This window comes from Streptopelia decaocto (genome assembly GCF_964273445.1).
Source record: "Streptopelia decaocto genome assembly, chromosome: 1".
In the NCBI taxonomy this organism is placed as follows: domain Eukaryota; kingdom Metazoa; phylum Chordata; class Aves; order Columbiformes; family Columbidae; genus Streptopelia; species Streptopelia decaocto.
Genome location: NC_138663.1, coordinates 102,208,505 through 102,221,350, shown reverse-complemented (window position 1 = coordinate 102,221,350; position 12,846 = coordinate 102,208,505). Strand labels below are relative to the sequence as shown.

General features: G+C 39.3%; 1 protein-coding gene across 1 annotated transcript in view; it reads right to left on the bottom strand.

The window, feature by feature from the left end:
* Positions 1–605: 605 nt before the first annotated feature.
* The window catches only part of FRMPD4 (FERM and PDZ domain containing 4), a gene marked incomplete at its 5' end in the record, with an annotated part of 188,994 nt that continues 176,753 nt past the window's right edge, over positions 606–12,846 (bottom strand). Inside the window, 6 exons of the mRNA XM_082076260.1 lie at positions 606–2,891; positions 3,940–5,211; positions 5,548–6,609; positions 7,199–7,337; positions 11,681–11,863; positions 12,457–12,546. Of these exons, the coding sequence (XP_081932386.1) occupies positions 1,537–2,891; positions 3,940–5,211; positions 5,548–6,609; positions 7,199–7,337; positions 11,681–11,863; positions 12,457–12,546 (4,101 nt within the window). The 3' untranslated portion in view covers positions 606–1,536. The remainder of the gene's footprint in view (positions 2,892–3,939; positions 5,212–5,547; positions 6,610–7,198; positions 7,338–11,680; positions 11,864–12,456; positions 12,547–12,846) is intronic.

Here is a 12,846-nt window from a genome sequence, read left to right as displayed (position 1 = left end):
AGATTAAGCTTCTCGTATTATATTTCTGGAGGTGTTTCTCTGCAGTTGGAGGAAAAAGTGTGTCTTGGTTTCATGGTGAAGTGCATCACTCCATGCAAGAAAATACTTTGGCAAAAACTTAATTTTGTTGGGTTAGTCTCTCTGGTTCAGCAGACAAAGCTTCACATGTACATCAGCTGAACAGGTAAGTATTCAAAACAGAGCAGTTATATTCTTTGCATGTGACATTAAGAGAAACATACAAAAATTACCTACACCAGATTGGAGAACAGTATTCTGCACTTTCCACAAGGGCTGCTGCTATTCAGTGACCAAAAGGTTTAACAGAAGCTCTTGTGAAATCCTGTTTGCCAGGTGAAAATGAGAGCTTTTGCTTTGACTGCCTCTCAAACACAAGACTACAAAATGTTTTCCAGGAAGGTTCAGATCGGAGATATTACAAATTGCCTTTGCCGTCACTGAGAGAAGAACTGTCTCTGGCAGGAAATATTTCAGAGATATTTATTGTATTCTGAAAACTTCATTTTATTTCTAACTTATTTACAGTTAAACATTCAGAATCATAAAATATGAAGTATAAAATATTTAACAAAATAGATGCAGTTCATGTTGTTCAGATGCACCATAGATATATGATGAAACAGTAAACAACATAGGAATTTCCTGATGGTCCTCTCTTTCATTCAATAGGGAAAGGAGGGTGTAGACCTGCCCTATACATTCTGGTCTGACCAGTATGGCATCATCATGATTCTATGATTCTTTCATTTCAGAGAGAATGACTCCTCTCTGGTTTCTGTGTCCTTGGTCTTCCACAGTTACCTTCACCATCTGAAATGCAACACTGTAATTTTCAGTAGATCAGATATCCCCTGAAGCTGGTATTGTCAATACAACTTTTTTTTTTTTTCTTTTTAAATATAGAACTTTCAAGAAAAGAAGAATCAGGTAATTCAGGCCATATGAACAAAAGAGTCATTTATTATATATATATTCTCTAGTAAGTTATAATAGTCTCTTGGATTTTAAATGTCTTTTTGCTATTTTCAATGCTTAAAAATTATAATTTCAAAACATTAAATACTGTATTATATACATTATGATTTAATTTCTCATTTCTAAACATGGAGCATTCTCCAAGTGAAAACCTGGATGAAACAGAAAACAACTTCATTGACATAACAGGCTTTAAAAGTTCACTTCGTACAACCATAGATTTGACTATATGAAAAATAGCCAAACATCTATTTGCTCCTATATGGGATTGTTTCTGTTCATTTTTCTGGTGTTGGGGAGAGGGTTTTTTTGGCTTTTGTTTTTGTATAAACGGAAGGACAGGTCTGGTTGTTACTTTTGTCAGTGTTCAGCATTTTTTTAACTTTTTTTTTTTTTTTTTTAATCTCATACCTATTTTATATAAAATAACAAAATATACAGAGAAAGCGGAGTTTGTTACATTAGTTCATACACATACAGTAAATAAAAGTTTTTTATGTATGGCTTTGCAAAGGTAGATTATGAAGTGACTTTTGTATTTTATTTGTTTAAAAGCATTTTAAGAGAACGTGTTAGTGTGCTTACAATAGCGGCCATGGTAGTCGAATGTCGAGCCAAGAGTTTAATGCTAGGATCACTGGAGGTCTTGCCTGACACTGCTTCTGCAGCCTTCAGAAGACAAATGTAGTTTATTACAACCTCATCTATCTTAGCTATAATTTCCTGCTGCTGTGTTTCAGAGTTCATAACTTTAACTAAACGCATGCAGGCTTCTGTTAAGCAACAGAGTACTTGAAAGCTGGAAGTCATAGCTAAAAGCATTTCCTCAGGGCTTTTATCAGCCATGGCCATTTTCCTGCAGGCACTTCCCAACTGTCTCGATTCCATAGATAACAGTTGTTTGTACTTAGAAAGTTTAAGGTCATATGTTTCTGGATGTGAATCTTCTCTCTTGCCCATACTTGCTCGGACCAGTGAGAGTAGCTCATTGGCATCCTTTTGTGCTGCAATAAATCCATCAGGCATTGCATACGTCTTCTCTTTCATCACGTTTATTCGCGTGATTCGTGTATCGAAGGCCACATCATTGAGATTCACATCAATTTGGCCACCTTGGGTGTCAGCACTGCTCTCCTCATGCACGTTGACTGCCTCATCTTGCAGGGGCTCAGCAGCTTCCGGGGACTCCAAGACTTTCTGCTCATTTTCATTGGAAAATGACTGACTGACTGGTTCTGAAAGCTCACATGGGAGCTGAGGTTTGAAGAGACATGAAAGCTGATGGCTGTCTCCATCATCTTCATCATCATTGTCATCATTTCCTCTGCTTAGGAAACAATAGCTAAAGGGGCCACGACACCTCCAGGCGCTGGTGTTCAGCTTCCGCAAGGGCAACGTTCGACACTGCTTGGAGTTCTTCTGACTGGCACCTGTGCCCAAACACCTCTTACTGTCTTTCCTATCAGTGCTGACATACACACAACTCTGGGAATAACTTTTTGACAGCTTTTTGCCCAGGGGGAGTTCCACACTTCTCTCCATTTTGGATTCGTCCCTTCGGATGATGTCCAAGCATTTCAAGCTGGCTCCGGCTTCCTTCTTTTCAAACAGCATCTCAATGCCTGCAGATCCTCCAATGATGCTGCTGCTGCTGCGTCTCAGCACCTTCCTGTTGTGCGGCATCCTGAGGCTTCCTCCCATCATGTCATATGGCCGTAAACTAACCGTTGTCCCACAAGCCTGATTTACTTTGGGAATGTCACAAGAGTCTTGATTTTGACTTGGCACCTTTGATTCTGATAGCATGGATGATAGCATGATGGAGTCAGCTAGAGGCTGTCTAGGAAAAGCTGTAGGCATGCCTCCTTGTCTTCCCTTCTCAGGCTCTGTGAAAGCTACACTAGGGGTAGTAGAAGAGCAGACAGAATAATTAAGCATCACCCTGATAATATCCAGAGACTGAACTTTTAAATATATTTAACAGTCAGGACAAACAGATTCCTGGTACTTCCCAGTGGTCTCCCCATTCCTCAAAATATTTCAGAAAAAATTCATTGTTAGTTCCTCATGTCTTTTGTACTTCAACCTATTAACAACTTTCAGCTTACGAATAGTTAATTGTTCCTTCCACCACAGCAGACTTGTTTAAAAAAAAAGGAACAGAAAATTATCTATAAAATTTCCTAGACCTCCCCCAATATAAGGATTGGATATTTTTAATTAAATAATTAGATGAGTATTTCCAGATTAAAATATTTTCTTTAACTATACCTGAGAGGGTATGGAAAGCTGTACTGATGGTAATTTTGGTCTGGTTATGTATATTTTTGGCAGAGAAATAACATCTCTCATTCTTGTTCCTAGTCTGCTCCACTTTCGGATGTTCATGCATTCACACACTACTGCTACATATGGGTCGTAACCCAGGAAACAGGAAACATTTAAAACCAAACTGAAAGCATTTCCAATGCTATGTCTGAAAAACTGCAAATTTTTATAACATAAGTTCATCAAATCTCTTAAAATTGGAACTTAAAAATGCAGTAATATTTCTATATGAAAATTATTCTTTAAGGACACACCTACTCTCAGATGGTGGAGTAAACATATGCTTAATAAGATACTGACATTTTATCATCCTCACATGTAGAGCTTTTTGTTCATATTGACATGTTTTTGACAATCTGCTAAAATAGCATATAAGATAAATAATTAATCAATCACAGATTTTTCTCTCTCTCTCTCTATGTGTCTAGGAAAATGCATTAAAAAGGAGAGGAAGTCATCTCCTAATCTAACAAGTATCCTGAGACTCATGTGACTATAGATTTTGGAGGCACTTCCAAAGTTTCAGGTAAAGATAACGGAAACATCGCACCTAGGCTTCAACCTTAATGTGTAGCCTTAAAAACAAACGTAAGAAACGGTTTATTACTGCTGTACCTGTAGTTTCTTTTATCTTGGGGATCCGATGACATCCTTCTCTCAAAGTGCCAAACAGTGGTTCAGCATTAATAGCCGAATGCACGCCAGGCACCGTCATTCTGTGACACACAGCTTCAGGCTGCTGGTGCAGGTCCTTGTATGTCGTTCCATGGTTTGGAAGAATGGCAGCTCTTTCATCTGCTGGAATATAGGCAATGCCCTTCATTGATGGGTCAGAGATAATGTGCTTTACATCAGAGGTACAAAGAGGAGATTCAACGGGGGTAGCACACGTGCTACTGCCTGTGCTGCATCCTGCATCCACTGAAGAGCACTGAGAGCTTTGCAGTGAGAAATGGCCTTCACTTTGCAGAGATGACATGCGCTTAGCCAAGTGATATTCACAAAGCCTAGCCACGCTCTGCTCAGCTTCCGGAAGCTTTGAAGGATGGTCATCTGCAGATAAATCGGTATCTTCTGCATCGTTTAGGTCTTTGGCTGAAGACACAGGAGTCATATCTGACAGAAAGTTTTCACCTTGGCTAAGTCCCGAGGTATCATCATGATCCACCTCAGGATTCACTTCATCCTTACAGTCAGTTTCTGTTTTACCAAGGTCAGGAACTCTTGGAAAAGTCTTCCCGTTCACTGGTTCTGGGCTTGGCTTATCTGCTGCCCCATCATCGGCAGCATACCATCTTTGGCGAAAGGCAGTTCTCTCCACATTAAAAGTGCTCAAGCGTTGACTGTCTCTTGCTGAAAGTGTTCCAAATTTAGCTTTTAGGTCTTCATCAGTCTCTGCTTTCTTAGTTCCCTGTTGCTTTTTCACAGTAGCATTACCATCAGAGGGTGCTTTTACTTCACTGTCTGTCATCTTGTTTTTCCTTTTACTAGTGCAAGAATATACCAAGGATCCCATGTGCAATTTGCTAAAATAATCAGTGACAGATTTTGTTTCCATGGTCTCTGGTTCCATTTCCATGTTATCTGAATGAAGAATCTGCTTTGAAGGCACAACTTTTGACTGTAGCTCTGCGGCCTGACGACAAGCCAAAGGCTGGGAGGACTTCATGCCCGGCCCTCCAGCCTGATTCTTACCAATGGGAAATTCAGTCTGCTCTTCCACAAGGGGTTGGTAGCCTTCACTTGTGGTCAAAAACATACGTGCAGTGTTTTCTGACTGTTTCTGTGCTGCAGCTAGTTCAGAGCTTTCAGTCATTTCAGAGGAATTTGTTTCATTGCCAGAATCTGAAGATGACTCAGGGCTATATGCTCGCAGGATAGCTACACCTGCAAGCCACAGAAAATAATAAGAGTCAATTAAATGACAGCAGCTGAAGCACCTGGATAAGTGACAAGCAAAGGGGTTGTGTTAGAGACAAAAATATGCTTTGTAAGAATACTCTGACTTTATTGCACAGTTCCCGGGACAGGTAGTTTAGTAACACAATGGTAGTTCCATTATATAATATGGAATATGATGTATGCAAAATGATGGCCAAAAAAAAAAAAAAAAGTAAAACCAAAAAAAGAAAAAAACAACCCCCATGAAATGGAGTATTTCCAAAGCTAAATAGATGAGATGGAATGACTTTCAATGAATAAATGTAACTATGGTGAAAGAACCTGAATTGTCATTCGTCTGCTGTTCCTCTGAAGCAGCCAAAGCTTCTAGTGCTTGAAGAGTAGAGACTACAGCATCATCTAGCCCCTTCTCGCACTTCCCCTCTGTATTAGTAGGGACAGCATCGATAAGCGACACTGGAATGTCATCATTGCCTAGATCACTGGCTTGCTCCTTGTTGTCTCTAGGTTGCGTAGCTTGATTCTGAGAGTCTTCCTCATCTGAACTGTCCCTGAAGCCAGGAGGAGGAGCAGCAATGGCCATGTTTAAGGTGTGCAAAAGGAAATCATCTTCATTGTCATCACCTTCCGGAGGTGGAAGTGAAGTCAAATCAATAATGTCATCACTAGAACCAGAAAGACTGAGAAGAGCAGGCCTATTGATTTCTCCTACCATAATGTCTTCTTCACAGCTTACTTCATCTTCATCTTCGGCATCATCTGTGTTTTCTGCATAACAAATGTCATGCAGCAAAGGCTCTTCTATGCCTTCTGCAGCTCCAAATATTTTACCATCATTTATAGTTGCGTAAACAGAATTTGTAGCAAACTGAATGCTTTCAGTATCTGGTGACAACTCCAGGCCTTTAATGTCATTGGCATTACTAATATAAATCGCTTTTTGTTTTTCTAGTACTTCTGGACTTTCATCCAAAAGCCTTTCATAGCCAAGAGTCTGGGGACTGATACCATCCAAGTTGTGATCTCCAAATATAAAGGAAACTTTTGCTCCCCTGGAGGAATCCTGTGCTTTCTTGCTAGATTCCAACCCCGAGAGTGACAGCAGTGAAGGCTGATTAAAATTCCTGCTTTCTTCTGCTTCAGTGGGGTCACTTTGCTTGGCCAGATGCTGATCAAATCCAATCGAACTGTAAGTATTTTCTATGTACAGATGTCTGTGTTCTTTTTGACATAACAGACTTTCAGAAACATCTACAGTCTTCTGTTTTGGATCAGCAAAGGGCATTTGAGTCTCTTGATCTCCTTCAGCCAGGAAAGTGGTAGTTTTTGGTATACAGTTCCACTCAGAAGCAAGGAGATTATGCTTCCCTCTATTTTCAGTTCCTACAGCATGATGAAATAAAATCAACACTGTGAAATCAAAGAGCAAAGTCATACAATTTTTAAACAATAACTTGTTAATGCTGAGCAACAAGCACCCTGAATAGGACAGCTGGGCCATCAAACACTTAGAAAAGCACCTTCAGACTCAACTCTGCTCTAAATTAAATACCTGTTGATTTAAAGACCTAAAGTTTAAACGGTACTTTTGCACCTTAGTACAAAACGAAAGCTCAGCTAGGTACAAATGCTATTCCACGAATAGTTACACAAACCAAAATCCCCAGCTGGTTTCTCCAACACCATACAAATTCTTATAAAAGATATATGCATATAAAATACTAACAGTCACAGGGAGCATGCATCTGCTTAACTACAGTATGAAAGACATTCATCACCTGCTTTATTTTACCATTAGGATGCTATAATCTGCAGAATATTACAACATTATAAAGCTGAAGTGATATAATGTGGTGCTAGGTCTGAGTCAGCAATCAGATCTCATTTGGCATAGCCTTGTCTTTATTAATATCTGGAGGTGCACTGGCTTAAGCTGGCTTCTGCTTTATACATTGGACCATGGCTAACATACCTGTTTCTCGGCTTCCTGTATTTTTCTTGTTGGCCATGTTAAATATTGAGCGCCTTGAGTCAACCAGCAGTCGATAGTATCCAGCTGTTAGGCAAGCAAGATTCATTGCATCCGATGACTCCATCAGTAGAGTAATAGGCTAATAAGAATACAACCAAGTCTTGGTTAAGGTTGTTCCTCCTCAGTTTGTTTACCTGCCAACAATACTACTACATGGAGTCAAAAGGAATTACATCACAAAAAACAGATTGAAAAATACACACAAGAACTTATTTTTCCTCAGTACCAAAATCAAATCGTATCAAACTAAATAGAAAAGACTGCAGTTGCTGTAAGGTAGAAGTCCAACTGGACATTTTAACTACTGATATTGTGTTCTTTCCAAATGAAGCTAACCACTTTAAAACCTTTGCTCTGACTTTTTTCTTGCATAAATACATTATTCTCACCAAAGCACAGTTTACTCTTACTGTGAAACTGCCAAGGGCTAAGAACTTGGTACATTAGGTGCTGGAGTCTTGCAGTAGTATAGGAACTTGCAGCTTCCCAGAAAATAAGGTGCCCTAAGCACATGTAAAGAAGCAAAACACAGGAAGCAAACAGAGTCAGGAAAAGTTCAGGTTCAGAAAATACAGTAGTGAGGTTGAAGCTATCATCACACCACAGTGACAGCGAACATTGCAATGACAGCTTAAAATATTTCAGTGTTTATGGCCTGGCATTAGTGGAAAGAGAAGTGACGAAAAAATAAGCAGATGAACAGAGACAAAGAGAATGGAGAAAGAACCTCAGAAGGGAGATCAGCAAAGCAAACGAATGTGAAGTATTTAGATGCTAAAACAGTCAGACCTAACAGAAAACTATGAGACCTCAGAACTTTGAAAAACTATGGCTTCTATGCTAGTGAGAATCAAACCTGAGAAATCCCATGAAACATACTTTCTTTAATTCCATTTTCTTTTGCCACAATATATGTTTTTCTTTGCCTAAACCCTTTGTTCATGGCTTTTAACACCAAAAGGTGACCTTCTCACATTTATTTTAAGGTGGTTAGCCTTGACAGCTCCTAGAAAGCAAATCAAACTGAAGTCCTTACCATGATACATAGACAGAAATTATACTGTAGACAATCCATCTTATCACTCACAGCTTGTAGTCACTCACAGATATGTGGACATTTGTGACAATTTATCATAATTTAGCACGCAAAGCCCACTGTCAAAAGACAGATGTGGGGACCTGCATAATTTTTTCAAGAGGCAACATTATATGCAAGGGAGTGGCTCTCCAATTTATTTGACTCCTTACTAGTGAAAAGAAAACTGATTCTGGTGGAGGTTGTAGCCAAAACATAATTTATGATCTGAGCTTACTACTCAACCCACAATAGGTCTGTTAATTTTTTAAATGCCTGTGCTGCAGCATTTTATGCCAAAATACCCCAGTGTACTGAAGGTTGTATGAACAGTTTTCAGCAACATGGAAAGATCTATGTGTTTTTTTTTTTCTTTTTATTTTCTTTGAAGTATTTTGTGCCACAGTTTGAGGTTCTGTTTAATACATGCTTCTTTCAAAGCATTCAACTATAGCTACAAAAGTTAACTATAAATTAATCCTACAACTGACTAATTTATCTTTGTTCTTCTGAGTGACTACTAAAATCTAACATTTGAAATGCCATGTTCATCTCAAATTTTCTGTGGTGACAGACAGAAATGGATGATCTTCACAGAAATCTCAGATTGCTGAAAACAGTGCTGTGAACTACTGTTAATCTATGGAATAGTCTTGTGACAGCTAAACTTTTATTGCCTGCTTCTGCCAGGTGATACGTTTGAGAAGACATCAAAAAGAACCAAAACTAATATAAAAATCCAAACTGTTTATTAATTTACTCAATAAGAAAATATTGGCATACATGACCTATATTGGCATATTCAGAATTTGGATATATGAAGCTGCTACTGCAGGGTAGGCCAAGGGATGAAAATTCCAGCTGGGAATACCCACCTATGTGTGCCTGCATCTCCTACACAGGACACCATGACAATACCTACCCGTGCTCCACAGAGAGGTAATTTTTTTCAAATTCCACCCAGAGCCTCCTAGATTTGCAATTTTAACACTATGCCAGTCTCTCTGGATTTGAAATTGCATGTGCAAAAATACAAGGACATGGGGCTATACATGGTTTGCAATAAGGCAGTACCAGTATTCTAATCACAGAATCACAGAATGTTAGGGATTGGAAGGGATCTCAAAAGATCATCTAGTCCAATTGACATATAATGAATAATATCATTTACAGGTAATGCAATTAAGAAAAATCTTTCTCCTAACTTATCTCTCACATTAAACATCAAATTCTGAAACTCTCGAGCTGGGCTCATTTGGAAAGCTTTATACTAGGCTCGAAGGGGGATGGGGTTGTAGCTGGGCTTGTCCCAGTGGGGCTGCATTCTAAAACTGATGAGGACCGGGTGGCCTCCTATGCCCCTAGGGAGAAATGGGTGTGCTCTGCTCGCTCTCTGAAATGCCTGTACACCAATGCGTGCAGCATGGGGAATAAGCAGGAGGTCAGGAGATTATGATCTGGCGGCAATTACAGAAACATGGTGGGACAGTTCACATGACTGGAATGTGGTCATGGATGGCTATGCCCGTTTCAGAAAAGACAGGCTGGCCAGGCGTGGTGGTGGTGGAGTTGCTCTCTATGTGAGAGCAACTACAATGTACTAAATTCTGCCCAGGAGTGGATGATGAGCGAGTTGAGAGTGTATGGGTCAGGATCAAGGGGCAGGCTGGCAGGGCTGACACTGTTGTGGGCGTCTGTTACAGGCCACCAGATCAGGCTGAGGAAGTTGATGAGGCCTTCTATGGGCAGCTGTGAGTGGCCTCACAGTCACAGGCCATGGTTGTTGTGGGTGATTTTAACTTCCCTGATGTTTGCTGGAAGGCCAAAGTTAGCCCTGCTGAAGTCCAGGGTTGCAATTCTGCTTGCTATTCTGTTCCTGCCACACGAGATGCTGAACTCCACCATCTCGTGGTCACTGCAACCAAGGCAGCCCTCAACCTTTACCGCTTCAACCAGACCCTCCTTGTTAGTGAGGATGAGGTCCAGCAGTGCACCTCTTCTAGTCAGCTCCTCCACCATCTGCATGAGGAAGTTATCATTAGTGCACTGGAGGAACCTCCTGGACTGTGGCTGGCTGGCCACGTAGTCCTTCCAGCAAACATCAGGGAAGTTAAAATCCCCACAACAACCAGGGCCTGTGACTGTGAGGCTGCTCTCAACTGTCTGTAGAAGGCTTCATCAACAACACCACGATATCATAGTAATATATAATACTATGGCATACAGTGCTGCATTTTACCTATGAGCAGATGGGAAGAATTTAATTTCTATATTACTTTCTCCATCTGAAAAAAAGGGGATAACAGCTTTCTCACAAGGGGGCTTTGAGTTTAGCACGGTAATGCACATGAAGTAGCCTGGGATCCTCAGATATTATCATTGCTAAGTAAAGTGAAATAGATGATGTGTTCACCAACCTGTAAGTTTCTTTTAAGTTGCTGTCAAAGAACAGCTAGATTAATTTACAGCAATGTTTTTTTCATTAACTTAAATACATGGAAACAGTTCCAGGTCAATGCACCTAAAGCATTCAAAGCAAAAGCTTAGTTAAATATTCCTTGTGTTTTGTGTATAGCTGGCTAAGCAAAAAGAACTCTTAGGCTCTATTTATTTTAGTAGAATATTTAAGTTTCACATATAATGAAAACTCTTCCTTCAATATCTGATTATCCTGATTGATGCTCTAAACAATATACGAAGCTTTTCACTTCAAAACAAAATAGAAACCACACCACTAGATGCCACAGATAAAAATGTTAAGTAGGACTCAAGAGAAATTAAATAACTATAGGTAGATGAAAAGCATCTATGAGTATCTTATGTACAGCAAAGCACTGACCTGGAATTATAAGGGCTCAGATAAAAACCTTGCATTTTTACAGTTTTTTTCACTGGTAACTGCTACAAGGCTAGTTGCAGTGAACTTTAAGTGGGACACAAGTCTGATGAAGCTGGCGATTCCCTAGGAGTGATAATATTGTCTGTTACACAAGAAAGAGCTTCTAGGGGCTCGAGGAGCTTTAGAAAAAGGCCGATTTCATCATCACATTTTCACAACACAAGAAGCAAGGAAGACAGCAACAAAGTGAGTCGCCTGGGGTCAGCCAAGAGAAAAATCAAAATAGAAAACAAGTGCTGCAAAGGACCAGTCTGGTACACCAGAGGACCATCAAATGCCCAAGGCGTACTCTACATGCACTCTGACCACAATAAAGCTAAAATGCAGCCTCAGAATATTGGCATGAAAATGTTTAGAACAGTAGAGCTTGATCATATACTAAAAAAAAAAAAAAGACATACATTTTATTTAAAGATATTATATCAATATACATCAACAACAAACTTACTTTCACATCTAAGACATGCAGCTCAACTCTAACAGTGCTTTCGTCTTCTGTAAACATCTCAATCCTGTTCACGTGGCTGAAATCTGCCAGGAGAGCCACCAGGTTTGTTTTGGTGTTTATTACATGACTGATTCCGTACCGTGGCCCTACTAACAGAGTCACTTCTGAACGCTTTTCTCCCTGCTTTAGCAGAAAGAAGGCAAAAGTAAAAAACATGATACATACTGCATAGTGACAGCAGTCACCTCAGGTTTCTTTCATTTTCATGGAGCTACATTTGCATGGAATTTCTGCATTAAAGATTACTACATTTTTCTAAGAAGATACAGTATAGAAGAGCATACTTGATTCATTATTAAAAACAAAAAGTAAAGGAATCTGCTTCTGGATATTGACTGTATTATAATTTTTAAATGGACAGTAAGAAGGACAGATGGATGGGTGGAATCTGCTTCTGATAAAAGAAAATCTTTGTCATCAAGAGTTATGCAGAGTAATAATATTCCATAGTTAATTGGATGGTGCTATTGGATGGTGCTATTTGCCAAAAGGTTGCTAATGTATCTCTAAATCCCCAGCAAATATTAAAATTATAATTGGAATGTCATTTTCAAGATTAAAAGAAAAAAGTTATTTGGATCAATATAACAATTCTTTTAAAGTGTATGAATAGAACCTAAATTTGTAAATAAAATTACATATTCTGGCTTTTGCAAAAATATATTTGGATAAAAAAAGTCAAGAGAAGGGAGAGATTATTTCAAGAGAAATATTACCACTAGTGTTGCCTTGAAAACACGACCTCCATATAATCGTAGATCACTGAGGAACTTGAGATAGTGCACCTTGGCTTGCAGAGCAGATAGCTGAGGAGGGAGAAACAGGGGTAAGATGAGGGAATCATGACATAACAAATTCAGAAAGCAAATGTATTTATGTAGTCTAAGAAGAATGGACTGCAATAACATCTCCTCAGAGCCTGAAACTAAATCATTAGATGCTTGAGTTTCAGATAAGGAGAAACAGTTTCATTCTCAAAATGAAGAGCTTGCTTATTTAGTTAAAATGCACTGAAGACTTGGGTATGGGCGGATCAGAGCACTGCAAGAACATCAAAAATGCTCCAAAGCAGGGAAAATGTTACACTACTCATATTAAACATCTGC